Here is an 18,344-nt window from a genome sequence, read left to right on the forward strand (position 1 = left end):
TTACTCTTGTTGGTGCTGCTCCAGTTGGAGTCAAAAGTAAATGTTTTGCTCTTTTGTGTTTCGTATGTCTCTGAATGTCTACCTGTGAGGTATTGTAGTCGGTGGGAAAAGCCACACATCCTGTACTGGTGATATTGTGGATTACATACAACTCTTGAAACAAGTTTATTACAAAGTATTTAACCAAGGATGAAGGTTTTCATAATGGACATGCCATTCTGAAATAAGGTATACATTGAAGTATGGCTAAATTAGATTTTTTTTACATGTTTTTTAATCAATTTAGTTGTTGGTTTGCCTCTCTCATCTTTACCTTTTACCTTTTCATCTTCATCGTCACATAAAAACATACCGTGTAATAATACATCAATATTTGTTACATAAATGTCACCGTGCCTGGCAACGGTGTTGTTGCTGACATCTACAGCTTCATAAATGCAGAAAGAAAGAATTTCATCATCGATAGCATCATTTGTTTATAAATTGGCAGCCGAGAAAGTCATTGTGTGTGCAGGAAAGAAGAATATGACAGTGATGACCACAGAATGAGCAGCTGAGGAACCCTGAAGCTCCATTTGCTGACTAGTTTACACCGGGAAAATTTCAGTTAAGGCATTTGGGCTTTAAAAGAGCAATTAGATCAATAGCATCAGTGGGAGCAGCAGGAGAACCAGAAACTCAGCATGGCTACTTACATATTTATTTAGGGCACATCCCCTTCATCTGTGCCTGTATTAACAGTGACACTGTAAAACAGCAACATCTTCTCATGTCTGTGCAGGTGCAACACTTGTGAGACAACTGATGTTTAGCTTGCACACAGAAAGGCTTCCAACCGGTTAAAACTTCAATTTACATCTGATGATTTTGTCAAAATTATGATGTATAAAGAGTACGAATCAAGACCACAGCAGCTGAGAATATATGTTACTTCTGCGGCAGCCTCGATGTAGAGCAAGTAGCATTTGATAAATCGTGTCGTGTTGTCGCAGTGCAACTGCAGAGTGTGAAATTGATTTCACAGTGATAACCCAAATCTTCCTCCCCGATATCTACTCAACAATTTGGGTGCGAGGACAACCACAGCTGGCTGCAAGCACAAGATGAGTGAATATTTCTTAGCCTGTCGACCTGTACCCAGATCAGTCATAACCATGCAAAGACACATCTTCATGAAGCTCAATAATGCCGTAACTGCTGCATCATTTCATAGGAAACGCAACTTATTACCCTCTTGTGTGGATCAGATTTATTGCACAGCCGCTGCAGATTATGCTTTGTGACCATTTTGTGAAGGCACACTTGGACAATGAAAAGCCCTGTGAACCCTTTGATCAGCAGCGCTAACAAAATCAGCGTCCCACTCCATTCAGCGTTCGGTGTGTGCTACTGAACAGAGAGCAGCATCGCAGGTTGAGCCTGAAGGCAACACCGCTTTCCAGATGAGATAAATAATCATCAATGGAAAGATCACTTCTCATAAATTCTGTATGCTAACTGTACATGGTATATTGCATTTATTCATGAAATATATAGATATTATACTAAGACATCAAGTTATTAAAAACACAGACACTGATATAGACATTGACACACAACTTTTTCCACATTTGTCAAACCTCATATTAAGAGGAGGCACAACAGGAGAGAAGCTGATATACATGAGTCACCACATTGTGATACTGACACAATCGTGCCATGAAAACATCCCAGCAGCACTCTGGGTGTCTCCAACTCCACACGATGTGTGCCATCAGAGATGCAGCTTAAAAAGGAAAGAGGGTCAGAAGTCCTTGTGAATATGTAATAATAAGGAAGTAATGAGGGTTAAATTATGATAAAATGAATCATTCGGAATGGTAAAATAAATCAAACCACCATATAAATAATATCAGTGAGCCCAGAAGAGTAACAGAAAGAAACATGTCTCAGAACAGGTATGGGGTTGATGGAACACGTTCCTCGTGTGACCCTGCAGAATGAAGTAGTGCCCTGGTTTAGCTCTACTGGGCAGAGAGCAAATCTTTATCTGGACTCAGTGGTATACCTTTGAAAACCTTTGAAAACAAGACACAATGCCGTCATCTGACCACGCAAGATATTGCTCTCAAAATGTGCCAACTGGAGCTCTGTCACTCGGAGTTTGGAGCCAAAGTAAACTGACTCCTCTTCACACAAATGCTGGGAGAGCCCAGTGTAATGAAGTGGGCCTCCACCAGTTCGTCCTCTGTCTGCTCAAAGACTGAGTCATTTAAAAAAAACTTCAAATCAATAGCTTTTTATAACAACGGATCATGTGATTACATGTGGTCTAAAAATAAATAGCTCTGCAGTTCCCCTCAGCTCAGAGAAGCTCTTTCCTCTTCTTTCGATGTGTTTGGTTATGCTTCATTGTTTTCTCGAGAGATGATAGAGAACAAAACAAATAGACTGAACATTTTTGCAGTGTTAACACGATCATCAACAACCTTATACGGTGATAACATGTCAATGTAGATTTTTCACTCTCCAAGCGGCCAAAAGAAAATCAATACATATAGTTTTAATGGTGAAGTATGGCTGAAGCATTGATGATGGATTCAGACATGTGGTTAGTTTGGCATTAGACCCCTCAAATCCCTCTCTCTCTGCAGAAAGGTTGCAGTGTCTGAATGACTCTGATGGGGGTCATTTAGGTGCCCGTAATGAGGTCATATTGTAAGTGATTTTAAGTATTTTGAATATTACATTACAGTATTCAAGAATGCGTCCATCAAGCTTAAAGGCCAGCAAACATATGTTCTCAGTTAGCTTCTTACCACGTGCTAAAAATGGATTCAACAGTTTGGTTCATTTTGCCTGAAAGAGTTATGTATTGAGTGTTTTGTCCTTGCTTTTATCATATATTTAAAATGGGCACACATTTGTTCAGCATTACATTTCAGCAATACATTTTGAATCAACATGGTTTGCTTTTGTTTCCTGTTAATCAACTGATAAAAATGACACTCACACCTGAAAAGGCAAATTGGCCGAGTTTTTCAGTCTAAAAAAATAGCTTTCAATATGGATTATTCCAACATGAATCCAAAACTTTGGTAACTTTAACTATAGGAGTTTGATGAAAACATGTCGTCAGTGTGAACGAGCAGCTCAATATTTATTGCACCAAGCGATAGATTTCAATATGTTTTCTTTACATCAAGTCTGCCTGCTTCCACAGCTCTCTTACTGCACACTACACTGCTTCATGATTACAGTGCACCGTCTGAACTGCTGAATAATGACTCATAATAATGCCCGTCTCAAATAATAACCGCAAGCTGCATCTATTTTCATACTGCTCCATCTCACCTGAAGGTCTGTCAGGAAGACATAGGATTTAAGCTCTCAAAAACACTCTAATTCAGAACTCTGTACAATTAAAGAGATTTCAGTGCTTCTAAAGTGACTGTATACGGAAGCTGGAGAGACATGAAGTAAATGGTATTCTTCTGGTTTGATTGAATCCCAGGTGATCTCCCTCGGGGACGTGGAGTGCTGTGAGGCAAAGATAACTGCTTCTTATCTTGATCTGCTCAGTCAGGTATGAGAGCTCCTGACCCGGGGCAACACAAACAGGGATCTCAGCGCTTTGGGCCTCACGAGCACACTGGGAACAACATTTTCCTTCCCTTTAACTCTGTGCTGTGTATATTAATTGTATCCATTATCTACCTGCATCACGTATTTTTGCCAACAGGCTAGCAGCCAGATCGCAGTGGTGGTGTGTTATCGTCATGCTTGTTTTGAATTGAAATCAGACAGAAAGGGGGATTAAATACCAGGAGAGTTGTGATTCAAGCAGAGAGAGCCCTCGCTCGCTCTACCTCCTGATGGAAACTCTGATGCCAGTCCTGCCTGGTCTGTGTGCACAGACAGCGGGATACGAACACAGGCAACTCAGCTGATTGTGTGAGCGCTCAGATTTAGAGAGAAAGAGAGCATGTGAGAGATGATTTGAAGGTGATACTATGCATTCAAGACATGTTTGCCAGTTTATGCAGTCATTTGACATGAAGAATAGATGAGGGAACCTTCCTGTTGGTCAATTCAGATTAAGGACTGCTTATTGATATGACTATGATCGACTGAACGGGGGGTCATGCCATCAATCTGGACATTTTAACCCATGCCAGTGCTGTGGTTCTCTAGTGAGAGCAATGGCCATCGGTTTTTACAGCACTTTGGTCCAGACTGAAATATCTCAACAACTTTTGGATGGATTGGCATTACATTTCATTCAGTCACTTTCCATAGAGACATCAGGACATCAAAATAAATGTGTCCAATACTTTATGACCAAATACCCTCAAAACTAATGATGTAACAATTGTTTATTTCTCAATAGCAAATGTATACTGATCAAGGTAATTTCATATCTCTATTGCAATGTTGTGGTTATTCAATCAAGAAGCTGTATAAAATAGCCACATGGTTTTTTATACTCTTGTATGAGTAATATACTTGGCAAATGAAGAGTGCAGAGTATTTTTGCATTAAATTAATAATTTGAGTGCAAAAAGTATCACAATAAATAAATTGTGTGTTATTTGCTTTTTATTGTTATTATAGACAACATAAATGTGCATCACGATATTTCAATATATGACTCATCACGCTATGATTCCATTGAATGATATTGAATTATTGCCCTCTGCTAAACATCAGTGTCAACATTTAATAAAGTACAGCCTCCAACAACATAAAACTTTTTCAGTCTCAATCTGGATGCAAGAGCAAACCAGAAAGTGTGTGAGAGCGTTTTTGTCTCTGAGGAGTTGGAATGCATTCAGTGTGACAGCTTTCATTGTCTCACAGCTCCTTTCTTTTAGCACCCAGCAATAATTACTGACTTCTACTATACCTGCCAGTTCTTCCAACCTCCCAGCACAGCTGATCAGACCCAGCTGCAACATGCTTATACATTTCTTGCCACGTTTTCTTATCGGGAACCTGAAGAACAATCAGCTCTCTGAACAGAAAGCCCCATGCAGTCTTGTCTTATTGGAGCAGGATTTTAGCTGAGAACATTTATTAGAGAAGATATATAAAGATATGTAAAGTTCAGCCTACTATAGGTTGATACGGTTTAATCAGTTGCTCACTGACTAATTATGTGTGTACTCAATGGAGCAGGTTTCAGTCCTGAATTAATAGGTGGCCGGTATCCTGCTGCACAGCCATGTTTATGAAGCTTCAGATCTATTGTTAGTTCTGTCACCTCGAGAGGACCCATTCTGCAGCGGCCTGGCTGGTCATGTTTGGTGCTGTCATGTCTGATTCGGCAGATGAGCCCTGACATTCTAGACGACGGACAGAAATTATTTGACGTCACGAACAACAACAGACACAGAAAAAGCTCTTTCCCCACCTTGTGCTGCAGAGGAGGTGTATTTCGGTCAGAGTGCCTCATGGTGTCAAAGACGTCACAGTCTCAGGGGTGTGAACTGCGAGCAGAGTGAAGTTCTCTAAGTCACTGTCAGAACATCCACTCATCCACACTGATGCCACATACTCGGAGAGACCCACACTTCTGACAGATGCAGCTCTGAAACACTCTGTGATGAATTCACAGCACAAAACATTGCTGAAATGTATTCAAACCCATATCAACATTTTCTCAAACTCATTCCACAAATCTATAACGAATACAGACACAAAACACTACACATGCAATTATTAAAAGGTTTGGATGAATGTTTTAAAGGCCAAGTAATCTTGACAAGTATCCTTGGATGTGTATTGATGACTGTGTATTTCCTCTGTAGTGCTTCATTCCTTGTTTGATAGCAGGGAAAATGTCTCCTCTCCGCTCGATGGGGGGCAGACACAATTGTAAGCTTTTGATTTGGTGGTGTGAAGAGAGGTGTGACAGATCCTACCAAAACATCAATTCTGTCACGAATTACTTCTGCAGTAAGTGAGGCTACTGTACAAACGCTCAAACTCTGCCTGAAACTCCACAATATAAACTGTAGAAACACTTTGATTTAGATGACCGGAGGAAACGGGGTCATGAAAGTGTTCAGTTTGGATATTGATTGTAATATTCCTAATGATGACAACAACACTTTCATCTCTGGATATATCTGGACGACTTGATTACTGACAGGCTATTACGGTATTTCCTATTCCAATATCTCCACAACAACTCCTAATAAGTGGGGTGTAGAGTTGATAAGCAACCAATTCTGAAGCTTCAGACCCTCTGCTTCATTAGGAGGCCGTTGAGCTTAAACTGAAAATTCAACACGGAGGACATCAAAGTGCCCACTCGGCAAAATGAGTAACAAACTCGTTATTAGATATGCACCAATCTCCTAGGATACAGCCGACATACACAATGATCACCCAGCAAAACGGTTGTCTGTATAAAGCGCTTGAATAATGCTCTACTCAATTACTTCTCGCCAGAAGGGCAGGTGTTGGTTTGCACCGCGAGATGTGAAAGAACAGAATGAGTGATGAAGATGGAGGCAGAGGAGGAGTGGACACAAGTTTCAAGTATGAGAAAGTATCACTTCTCAATATGAAAAGATCAAAGTGTCTCCAAAAATGTGTTATACTTCACGGGACATCATCATGAGTGGATGAGTACAAGAATAATCATAATAACTTGCCGAGTGTGTGAGGGGTGGCATGTTTTTAAGCTGCACTGGAGGCATTTTTCCTAAATCTGCCGAGGTAGGAGGGAGGCATGGAGCAGTCCGGTGCAAATGCAGAAGGGTTCGTGCCAGTTCATCGCTGTCGCAGCCCACACATTCGCTTGATACAATCGCACAGACACCAAATGCCATGAAAATGTCAAACACAGTCTTTAAAGAGACAACCAGCACAGAGGAAGAAATACAAACAGCACCACAACAACGGAGGATATATACGCTCTGGAAAAATCAACTTCTGTGTCGAAATGCGAATGTAGTTGTTCAGATGGAAAAGATGGGTCTGACAAAGACAAAGATCTCCCTCATGAAGTAATTGTGTAAAAACAACGTGTGGATATTTATATATTCAAATGATCAAACCTCCTTGTGTGTGACAGCAGCAGATGTATAGAAGATTCAGATCAGGTCTGTGGGGATGTGTCTGCGCTCAATTCAAATTCCAGTTTACACAGGTTGTAAACAGCGTAAATCTTGGAAAAATTGTGTTTCAATCCTCTTAAGTAAAATGTTGACAATTTGGGAAAAACATATATTTGCTTTCTTGCCAAGAGTTGGATGGGAAGCTGTCTGCACGCTAATATAAAGCTACCGCCAGCAGTCGGCTAACTTAGCTTTCACAAAGACTTACTATGTTCTTACCTTCAGACACAGCCAAGCTCGCTGTTTCCATTGTTTATTTTTATGTTCAGTTTAGTTGTTGGCTCTTTTATGGCCGTGTAAGCAGTGTGTGCTCATCAAAGTCCTATTTGTCAAACAGCCTGTGTTCTCTTTTTGGTTATGATGCTTTTGTAACCAATTTAAGTTCTAGGTGTTGACCCTTGACCTCTTAGAAGTCAGAAAGGTTTGTGACATTGTTTGACGTCAGTAAAACCTGAGAAAAAGGAAATAAATGACTCTGATTAGGTGGCTTACGGTTCCGTTTTGAAATATCATATCTGACACCTTCAGAAATCAAGTAACATGACATAAAAAGAGAATCTGCAATACATATAGCTAAAACCAGAATTTGAGAGTCAGATATATGCAAGTGTCATGGAATTGTAAAGTTTAAAGTCTAAAAATACAAAAAGTGTGACATATCAGTACAATATTTTTTACGCTAGACTGATAGACCTTTGATCAACATACGGTTTAAAAAGAGACATATAGACCAGTTAGGTATGGGAGCAGATATTATTATTTATAGATTTATTCTTTTCCATTTCCATTTTACTTTAAACTATTCTCTTTCTTTTTCTTGAAACAGTGACATTTGTTAGGCACAGACATCATGTTTGGGTTGCTGACTATTTTGGAGAGATTTTGCCCGGATTCTAAATTGAATAAGTGTTGATTACTTTTACATGTACTTTGACAGGATCTTTAAATAGTCTGCAAGCTACAGAACCCTGTTGAATAAAAATCTCACAATGCAGATTGGAAGAAAGGTTATATTTAGAAAGAACGGGAGGAAGAGCAGCAGCTGCGATGTAAGACATCTGAAAATGGAAACTGCTCCCAGGGATGACAGCGCTTATTCTCTCCACTTTAATTATTTATTTCCCCTTTAATAGACCGCGGACGACAGCATCGTTGGGGCAAAGATCACGCTGTTTGAGGACTGCTGACGTTCGTGTGGCTCCCAGTGCTAATGAATGTGTCTAAACCAGTGAGTTTTGGCCTTGGCCGGGTCCCTGGTCTATCATGTCCCTGTGGACGGTAGGTCCGTCCATCATAGAGGTCATTTCCAATCAACAAAGATTCTACATTGAGCATCATTTAAAAAACATTTGGACCTCAGGTTTTCTCTGCACAAAAACATTGAGACTACGAGTTCTGAGAATGTACAATATTCATTTAAATATCTTGCATTTTCTTTCAGGTTGCTTGATATTAAGCGTAAACTATAAAAACAGTGTTTTATACAATTCTTATTTATAAAGATACAAATATTTCTGCATGTATATTATCTCTTGAACGAGAGGAGGCTTTGTTTTGACTTGGACGACTGTATGTCTGTTTTGTAAAACCTTCTCTCCAAATGCATCATGAACAACAAGTCCCCAGGAGCTGAGAAGGCAATCACAGGTGAGAAATCACTGCCAGTATTAACAACAGAGTCCTGAGACATCATGTTTGGATGGGTCATAAAGTGATTAACCCCAGTCTCAGAGAAAGAGAGCAGGGGTCAGAGACTAATGATTGAATGTGGTGGTGGTGGTGGTGGCTTACTTGTGCAAGTTAAAAGACAAAAAACTGCTTCAAAAAAGTAATTGAGTAGATGCCACAAAAGCCTTATGGTGGAATGTTATGTGTCTGATTTACCTGTTCCTTGCAGGGCTGAGAACATCACTGTTCTCATTAGAAACTGCTTCTGTGCTGTCTCATAGCAACCTAAAAATAGAAATGTCCCTATTAGGCTGTATAGCTGTGATGGCTGCTACAAGTTGTGGCCTCTTTAATTGTGCAATATATATATATATGTACATATATATATATACGTGTGTATATATATATATACGTATATATATATATATATACATTTATATAAATGCATCTGTGTGTGTGTGCCCTTTATTATGTAGTGGATATAGGAAGACTGTCTTTCGTCTAACTGGTACTGCTGTTCCACACTGCATAGATTACATCTTATTTATAGCTCTGGCTCACTATCTGAGGCATTGATTCAGACATTTATAAAAGGATAAAAGAGATATTCAGTAAGCCGTAATTCTTAATTTCTCTCATGTGTAAGCCCAACATTGTCAGTGGCTTTCATTTACAAATTGTCCTTTTGAAATGATGAATAATACACGGGTTTGGGAGGTAGTGTTTGTGTGCAGTAATGAAGATCAGGACAGAGGTTTTCATCATCAATTTATTTTGGTCGACTACTCTGACGTCAAGTGAATACACGGTTCATTCAAGAAGCAAGAAAGTAAGTTATTTATAACCCGCTGCACCTCCAGGTTGTGATCCTTGAGTGCGCAGTGAAAGGAATACTCCCCATTGGACTGATGTAGCGAGCCTCCATAACAAAAGCCACACCGCTCATGTCCAGAGAGGTACGGCACCCTGCAAACTGAACTAGGACGCGTCGATGGGAACAGTCGCGGCTGGAACATATCGGGATATTGCGAAGAACTACAACAAACTTTCCCTTTGAATCATTAATTCCCTCCCAACCCTCCTCGATATATTGCGTCTTACACGAGAAAGCCCTGGTTACTTTGAGCATGGGAACCCTCTCCTTTGACCAGGTAAGACAATTAGCAGACATTAAGTTGCTCTGCAAAATTATCAAACTACACAATGATTAAAAACGAACGGGAATTAATTCAACTTTATGGCTCGCGTCGCTGCTGTCTTCATCTTACAGGAGGCTGGCGAACACTAGGATTCACCTGTTACATTACACTTAGCATGAAATGTAGAATGATATCTACAATCAGAAGTAACATAAACACAATAAACACAATTTAAAATGCCGGGTTTGACGAAGGAACAGACGACGAACCCAACGGCGTGTAATGGAGCGCGTTTCTGTCGCCAAGTTATCCAACATGAGAACCATGGATAGCGACTCTTCCGTCTCGGGGCAATATTTAATGTCGCTTTTCTGAGCAGATTGAGTTGTCACAGCTTTTTTAATTTGTAGATATATTAAATAAATCTCGTTGATATACAGTCTCTTGCATATATTTCTGAAAATGATTAACACGGTGTTGGGTTCGTGGTGTGCGCACTCACGGGATGATGGATGCATGTGTTCGTCGTTCTTCGTCGCTTTCATAAATATGATGGAAACAGACCAACGCGAGCTCCTGTCTCGATATAGAGATAACGAGATAAACTTAGATTTTTATATCCAAATCATGATCAGCTATCGCTTGAGGAATCTAACAGGTGCAGTTACCATTCTGTCTCGTGCATAGTGATGTTTGGGCATGGTCATGATGGGAGCACCTTTTTTTTTTTTTTTTTTACACATCGGAATTTTTATATAAAGATAAGATATTTCCTATATTAGGAATCGGAAACAGTAAGTTATGTTTAGAACCTTTACATTGTAACATACTGCCACCTGCTGGAGGTGATTTAGCAAAGCAGAGAAACAAACAACATGAGTGTTACATGATAAATATTTTGTAATGTAAACTGAACTACTTCAATGTTTTGTTCAAAGGGCTGTGAGCTGTAAATCGAACACTGACACGATCTGTGACTGCTTGGGAGATGGCAGATATACTGGAGCTGCGGACGGATGGAAATTCACTCCTGAAGGCGGTGTGGCTCAAACGCTTGAGACTCACCAGGCTCCTGTTGGAAGGAGGGGCGTATATCAACGAGAGCAACGAACGTGGGGAGACTCCACTCATGGTGGCTTGCATGTCCACACACACTGACCAGCAGAGTGTGAGCAAGCCAAAGCTGGTGAAATATTTGCTGGACAACCAGGCAGACCCCAACATACAGGACAAAGCTGGGAAGACAGCTCTAATGCAAGCCTGCATCCACAAGGCAGGTTACGAGGTGGTGGACGTACTGCTGAGCAATGGCGCTGACCCCAGTCTGGCGGACAGGAGCGGGGCCTCAGCCCTGGTCTACGCCATCAACGCAGACGATAAGGAGACACTAAAACTGCTCTTGGATGCATGCAGAGCTAAAGGCAAGGAGGTTATCATAATCACCACAGACAAGTCACCTTCTGGCACTAAAACGACCAAACAGTACCTAAATGTCCCCCCATCACCAGAGCTGGATGACAAGTCCTCCCCAGCATACTGCACCTCTCCGTCTGATATCAACGTCACTGCATCTCCGACGCCTGAGCAAGAGCCACAAAACACAGTTTTCAGTTTCCAGACCAAACTGAAAACCTCCAGTTCGGCCGCAAAGCTCGCCAACGGGCCCACGTCTCCGACACGCCGGCCTGCAAACCCCAAACGTGCCCGCTTGCCTCAGCTGAAGAGGTTGCAGTCAGAGCCTTGGGGGCTGATTGCTCCTTCTATTCTGGCTGCAGCCGCCCATGAGGAGAGTAAAAAAGTCAGCTCTGTTGAGGACGTCGTCACAGGGGTAAACGGACTCTCTCTGAATAAGAGGTCAGCTTTATCTCGTCAGAGCAGCGTGGATGGAAAGGACACCTTATTCCCACAGGTGGGTGAGGTATCCAGCAAAATGACAACCTCGATATCAGTTCCTCCAACGTCCAAAGCATCGTATGAGAGATCTCTAGGCCAGCACCAGCCGCTGGCACAGTGCATAACTGTGCCCACAGAGCAGGAGAGCAGCAGCGGACTTGCCAGTCTGAGAGACACAGTGCATAGGAGACATCTGGGGAACGATCACTATGACTCAGACTCTCAGCTCTACTCAGGCTCTGCCATGTTAGACTCTCCTAAGGTCCCAGTGGAGAGAAGGAAACTGAACACGTCTCCTCTAGCGATGCTAACTAGCTCCAGAGAATCTCTAGACAGCAACGCCAGCACGTCCTCTCCGAGCACAGCACACAGACGCCCGCCAGGCCTCCTGGAGAGGAGAGGCTCGGGCACGCTGCTGCTGGATCACATCTCTCACACCAGGCCCGGCCACCTGCCCCCACTCAACGTCAACCCGAACCCTCCCATCCCTGACATCGGGGCTAGTAGCAAGCCCTCCTCACCTTTGGCCACAGGTATTAGATATATAGCTCCAGTAGCACCTAACACACCAAAGAGAGGTGGCCTCAAGTCCAAGAAAAAACTTGTGAGAAGGCACTCGATGCAAGTGGAGCAGATGAAGCAGCTTTCTGATTTTGAAGAGATGGCTCATTAGTTAGTGTTGGTGTTTATGCAGCACATATTGTGGGAGTAGAACTGTCAGCAACATAAATTGTCAGGAAGTACATTCATAGGTTCCGCTGTGTTGACTCACAGCCATCTAGATGTTGAATATGTATAATTTTTAAATAGAAAATTATATATATATATATAAATATATTTGTATTGAAACTGAGCAATATAGGTAGACTTCTTCCCTGTGTTACACCCCAACCTTAAGGTTTATCATAGTTTGACTTCACAACATCTGCTGTACATGTATTACAGTTTTGAATGTAAATGCCAAGACATGGTACTTCTCCTCTGAACTGTCTCTCTTACATGATAATGAAATGCGTAGGGAACATACAGGGTCCATTGTAGCCAGCAGGCCACTTTGGTGCACAATGTGCAAATGTAATTAGGACAATTAATGGGCTTTTTATTTTAAAAGAATATGTGATGCACTTGTCTGAGATGTAGCTTTGAGTAAGATGAGATTTTACTGTTTGTAGCAAATTTGTACAAAGTGCCTTTAAGATAAAGAAACCTGAAAAAAAATTGTGGTCAGATACATTTAATGTATTAGGAACATTTTTTATTCTAGATGATGTAAACAAAATGTGTTTTATTTGAATATAGTTGGTCTCACATGAAACAAAAAGAATATACGTGATGTGAATGAATAAAAAATAAGCCTTAACAAACAGGTACAATTATGGGCCATGTATAACAGCACTTTATTGCCCAGGAGAAGAAAACAAATTATAATGTTGCTATCAACAGTGATAGCAATAGTAATCAAAACCTTTAAATCACATGTAATCCTTATATGATGAAATCAAGTAACAAAGAATGACATTCGAGCCCTTAGTCAATACCGGCATTGGTGAAACTTGTCAATTAAAATGTCATTTCACGCTACTGGCAATCAAAACTAAAGATCATACCGCTTCCATGTCACTTACCTGTGAAGCATTGCTACTGTTTGAACTAAATGAAAGAAAATATAGTAAATCCATAGTATTTTTGCAAGTAGTTTGCAGTTTATTCTGAATAAATGTCTATCACTTGAGACTTTCTGTCTGTTTACTCATTTGTTACATTAAGTAGGAGCTCAGATGTTAGCAGCCACAAAGATGCTCATTAGGAAGAGACCCCATCCTTCCTCAGGCATTCTGTTGGTACGATGAAGATGATGACGATCATCATCGATGTCACTGTGATTGTATCAGACCAACCATAGAGGCACTCAGATCCCACAGCTTCTTGGCAGCTTCATCATCCAGACCCTGAGGGGCTGCGGTTTTAGGGGCGCAGTCGCTGCAATCAGGGCAGAATTAAGTTTTAAACATGTGGCTCAATCAGTTACTACAGTGCTGATTTAGTCACGTGGATCAGTTCTCATTCAGGAAACAATGGAAATCACAGGTTACCTGACAATACAGGACGGGATCTTAGACAGAATACTGCATTACCACCACAGTATTCTGTCCAAGACACTGACAGTATGTCAATATCACATGATTCTATGATAAGGAACATATTGACATATTTCCCTGATTTTTTAGGGGGACATTACAGCTCCTGTGCAGGTTTAACCGTCCACGATTCAAAGAGAAGATAAAGCCATATTGGTGCCAGGGAATCGCCCTCAAACCTCAATCTATTGATATGTGTTGTGTTGATAGTGGCTGTCTCAGATTTAATAATGAAGCTACCAGCAACTGATTTACAATAACTGACCTGTAGTAGAGTCCACTTTCATTCTGCAGGCTTTCCTCCACAGCGCAGTAGATGGTGGTCTGAGCCCCTTCGGTTGGAGACTTGATGAGGAACTTGAGTGGTGTAAACACAACTCTCTTCCAAAGGGGCATTGTGGCCAAGAAGTGTCGGGCGAGCTCCGTCCGGATTATACCAGGGTGGAGGCTGTATGTAGAAACTCCAGTACCTGCAAAATGACAAGACAAAGGACATGATGTATCCACTTTAAGGACAGTTTATTAAAAACTATGTAATGTCTGGTGTGAGATAGAAAATGTTCCCATACCTTGCAGCTTGTTAGTCAGCTCTCTTGTAAAGAGAACATTAGCTAGCTTACTTTGTGCATAGCTTTTCGCAGGGCAGTAATCTTTCTCCTGATTTATGTCATCAAAAGAGATTTGACCTGTTGAATGAAAGCAGAATTCACAAATGTGGTATTTAATATGAAATGCAACTGAAAAGGATGTCATTCCTGATCGAGAATACAAATCTACATCTTATGAAGTGAAATAGAAAACAGAGAAAAACTGAACCTCTTTCATGCGCTAAACTGGAGACGGTGACGATGCGGCTCGAAGGCGACTTCTTCAGGAGATCCAACAGACAGTTTGTTAAAAGGAAGTGGCCCAGGTGGTTCACTCCAAACTGCATTTCAAAGCCATCTTCAGTTTGCCATTTTGGACATCTCATAATACCTAAAAGGAATATTTAAAAGGAAAACAAAAAGTCTCAAAGCTGTTGGATATACCACAACATCAGTCATGAGATGCGATGTATACACCCACCAGCATTATTGATGAGAATATCCAGCCTCTCTTCACTTGCTAGGACGTCTTTGGCGAGATGTCGCACTGACTGAAAAGATGCCAAGTCCAACTTTTTGACAATAACATTTTCATTTCCGCTCCTCTTCCTCACCTCTTCTGCTGCTTTATCAGCTCTATCCATGTCTCTACAGGCCAGAAGGACTCTCGCGCCTGAAACACAGCGGCAGATCTGTTACATATAAAATTAAATTAGATGTGGGTAAAATATGAAACCAGGATAAGTCGCTCACCCCTTTTAGCCAGGTCAACAGCTGTTTCTTTGCCAATCCCAGTGTTGCCTCCGGTGATCAAGACGGTCTTTCCCTCCAGGGAGGCTTTGCTGTGGCACACTCCACCTGCCATCCATTTCTTCACCCCAAATAGTCCCACTCCTGTAAGAGCGTAAACACAGTTATAATACGTCTGCACCATTCGAGTGAAAAACTGTTCATTTAGTACCATATTTATTTAATTGTCAACCGTTTTAAATTCAAACTATTTACAACAATTTTTCAAACAAAAATGACAAATATTATGTATTTTTGTCTCTTTTTATTAATATAAGCTGGGTTCCTGAAAAAAATTGAAGATGTCAATTCAGGCACTTGGATATTTTTTTAAAGAAAGATGAATACATTATCTCAACTTCAAAAACAGCTTGAATGGCTTTGTTTTGTGTAATTTTATGATTAAATTGTGGCTGGTTTGTATTGTTTTTAACTATTTTGCCAGTGTTCGGGATCAACTTTCTTAAAGAGCACCACTATGGAAATGTTAGTTTTATTCTGTTTTAATCCCTGACAATTTAATTGTATGTCAGGACAGGTCAAATAAATATTGATGTCTATCCATCCATCCCACTATTAGTAAGTTTAACACATATATTTTATCCCATGACCATATCGAACACATGTCAGCAGCTCCCATAGACTTCGAGCTTTTCTTATATTATTAGTATTAGTATTTTGTTTTGTGTTTTATATTTATTTTCATTGATGCTCTGATGTGCACCGCTGCTATGATTTTTAAAATGTCCCCACTGTGGGACGAAAAAGGAATATCAATCAATCAATATGTTGAGACTTTAAACATCGAATGGGGTCAAATTGACCCCAAAGGTAACAGGAGGGTTAAACGAGTTACCTGTTACTGTGACGACGGCAATGGTTTTAGGGTACTGTGAAACAAACGATCTTATCGCTATGAAAGTCTGCATCGTCCTGCCAACACTGTTTCCGGCTTTAAGTCCGATTAAAGTTGTACAGTTTAGTTACAGTCTCTTTCTGCTGGAAAAATTACCACAAACCAATAAAATGCCGAAAACGTGTTTCACAGCTCCACGACAACTCAGCGTTACGACCGGAAGTACCGCCTACTGTCTTCCTATAGACGAATCCTATTGGTTCTCCTGGTTAGTTACCTTCTAAATAATAGTGTCACGAACATTTAAAAACCTCTGACCCTTATTGTACTTTTTCTACTTGATGATAATAATAATAATAATAATAATAATAATAATAATAATAATAATAATAATCATCATAATAATCATAATCATCATAATAATTATTATGATTATTATCATAATCATTATTATTATGATTATTAATATTTGATATATGTCTAAATTAAATAAAAAAATACAAAAGAAAAGAACAACATTATTTGTTGATATACTATAAAGAAATTCATATTTGAATGAAGTATAAAATTAGCATAACCACGGCAATCTACATCATCTTAATTATCAGAATGTTATAAGATGAACCTACATATATATGTTTCCTAAAAAAAGCGAGGCTAAAATGGTGAAAAAGCCTCACACGATGTTGCTTCCCTCACGGCCCCACATGTTGGACCAAGAACGATAGAACTGTTGGCACATACCATTTTAGTTTACAATATCACCAAGGTAGACGGGGGACACACATTAAGGTCTTTAGATAACTAAAGACCTCTTTAAAAAATCCTAAAACTACTGAAAGTTATTTGCTATAGTGAACAAATCCATAGTCGAAAATAAAATGCACACAAATCCTCCAGCAGAGGTCAGTATAGGCTCACCACCACAATCTCAGGGCAGAAAGGAGCCCAGTAGATACCTCATATAACGCCTCAGACCGTTTTATAATTTTTATATCCACAGTTACCAATCAAGTCTAAGAACACTGTGGAAGTACTTTATATAGCATCACATTATATACTAAACTCCTACGAGCAAATTAAGATGTCTCTCTGCTGCTGTACGAGCAGACAAATGACAAAGCAGCAGCAAGTTGACAGTAATAGTACCATTACAACCTCAGATCTGAATTAAACTTTGATAAAAGCTGCAGCTGAGCAACTAACTCTTCAAATACATAATTGAGTTCCTTGCTTATTGATGAGTGTAAAGTTTTAGTGAGGCAGCTCATTAAGTCATTGCTCTTTTTTAAAGCACACTATGCTCGTCCACCATTATGAGTCTGGACGAGGACTTAATATAGAGGTTTGACCTTGTGGTATACAGGGTGACATCTGGAGAGTGCATGTGAAGGTGGACAGCATGTACACACTGTTTACAAAACAAAGGGTCAATAGTTAATGTAAAAAGTTAAAAGATTATGTAATTGCACTGCCAAATCTGAACGCAACAACCTTATTTACAATCTCTTACTACATGTACAGAACAAAACTGCGAATTTCAGGGAAAAGAACAGCTAATCTTCGCCATATTCTTACAAACACATATGAAAAATCTTGTATTTCTCATACAAGATATTTTTGGCTTATAGACATTTTTATTTGACATTGCATATCTGATTTTTCTCAATGTAGGCCACCCTATTCTCAAATGAGAGTACTTCAGAGGTGACCTGCAGAATGTCTCCACCAAGCCTGCCATGTGACTACACTGCACACTTTCCAATCCCTCTCCGAGTATGGTAACCTTCCCCTGCTAAAATTAGAGGGCTCTATGCCGAGACTTTTTGGAACGTGACTATCCCATACCCATTCTGCAGATGATCATAATAAATCTCCTGTCTGTTTTTAATGTTGGCTTGAGTTTACTACTGCTCCATCAGAAGAAGGGTCAAGGCTTTTTTTTTACTAATAAAAAAACCCTGTGAGCTTGCGCTTTTTTTAACGTCTATTTTTATATGGCTTTGTGCAAAATGTTTTTAACAAGTTATATAGCTACTTCATATGTGTTATCCAAGTTTTGAAAAGAGTTATATATTTTTTATCAAGGTTTTTGCATCCTAATGTCTTCACATTATATATCCTTATTTAGACCTGCTATATTGAGGTTGTGCACATTTTATACACAG

At 40.1% G+C, this 18,344-nt stretch overlaps 2 protein-coding genes across 2 annotated transcripts; one reads left to right on the forward strand and one right to left on the reverse strand.

The window, feature by feature from the left end:
• The first annotated feature begins 9,742 nt into the window (after window positions 1-9,742).
• ankrd34c (ankyrin repeat domain 34C) lies at window positions 9,743-13,538 on the forward strand. The gene is made up of 2 exons (XM_056417572.1): window positions 9,743-9,925; window positions 10,852-13,538. The coding sequence occupies exon 2, from the start codon at window positions 10,902-10,904 to the stop codon at window positions 12,477-12,479; it is 1,578 nt and encodes a 525-aa protein (XP_056273547.1). The 5' UTR covers window positions 9,743-9,925; window positions 10,852-10,901; the 3' UTR covers window positions 12,480-13,538.
• On the reverse strand, window positions 13,175-16,360 carry LOC130195844 (retinol dehydrogenase 12-like). The gene is made up of 7 exons (XM_056417573.1): window positions 16,177-16,360; window positions 15,285-15,425; window positions 15,013-15,204; window positions 14,761-14,922; window positions 14,514-14,630; window positions 14,210-14,414; window positions 13,175-13,786 (listed from the first exon to the last, which is right to left on the reverse strand). The coding sequence occupies exons 1-7, from the start codon at window positions 16,247-16,249 to the stop codon at window positions 13,681-13,683; spliced, it is 996 nt and encodes a 331-aa protein (XP_056273548.1). The 5' UTR covers window positions 16,250-16,360; the 3' UTR covers window positions 13,175-13,680.
• Window positions 16,361-18,344: the final 1,984 nt, after the last annotated feature.

The sequence above is a fragment of the Pseudoliparis swirei genome, chromosome 6, assembly GCF_029220125.1.
Source record: "Pseudoliparis swirei isolate HS2019 ecotype Mariana Trench chromosome 6, NWPU_hadal_v1, whole genome shotgun sequence".
NCBI classification, from domain to species: Eukaryota; Metazoa; Chordata; class Actinopteri; order Perciformes; family Liparidae; genus Pseudoliparis; species Pseudoliparis swirei.

What these genes read in the sequence shown, in the direction of transcription:
- ankrd34c (XM_056417572.1), top strand. Translation starts at nt 10,902, where the DNA reads ATGGCAGATATACTGGAGCTGCGGACGGATGGAAATTCACTCCTGAAG.
- LOC130195844 (XM_056417573.1), bottom strand. Translation starts at nt 16,249, where the DNA reads ATGCAGACTTTCATAGCGATAAGATCGTTTGTTTCACAGTACCCTAAA. An exon ending in CAGTTTAGCGCATGAAAGAG is followed by an intron (nt 14,631 to 14,760) that starts GTTCAGTTTTTC and finishes TTCATTCAACAG; the next exon opens with GTCAAATCTCTTTTGATGAC. An exon ending in GCTGACTAACAAGCTGCAAG is followed by an intron (nt 14,415 to 14,513) that starts GTATGGGAACAT and finishes GTCATTTTGCAG; the next exon opens with GTACTGGAGTTTCTACATAC.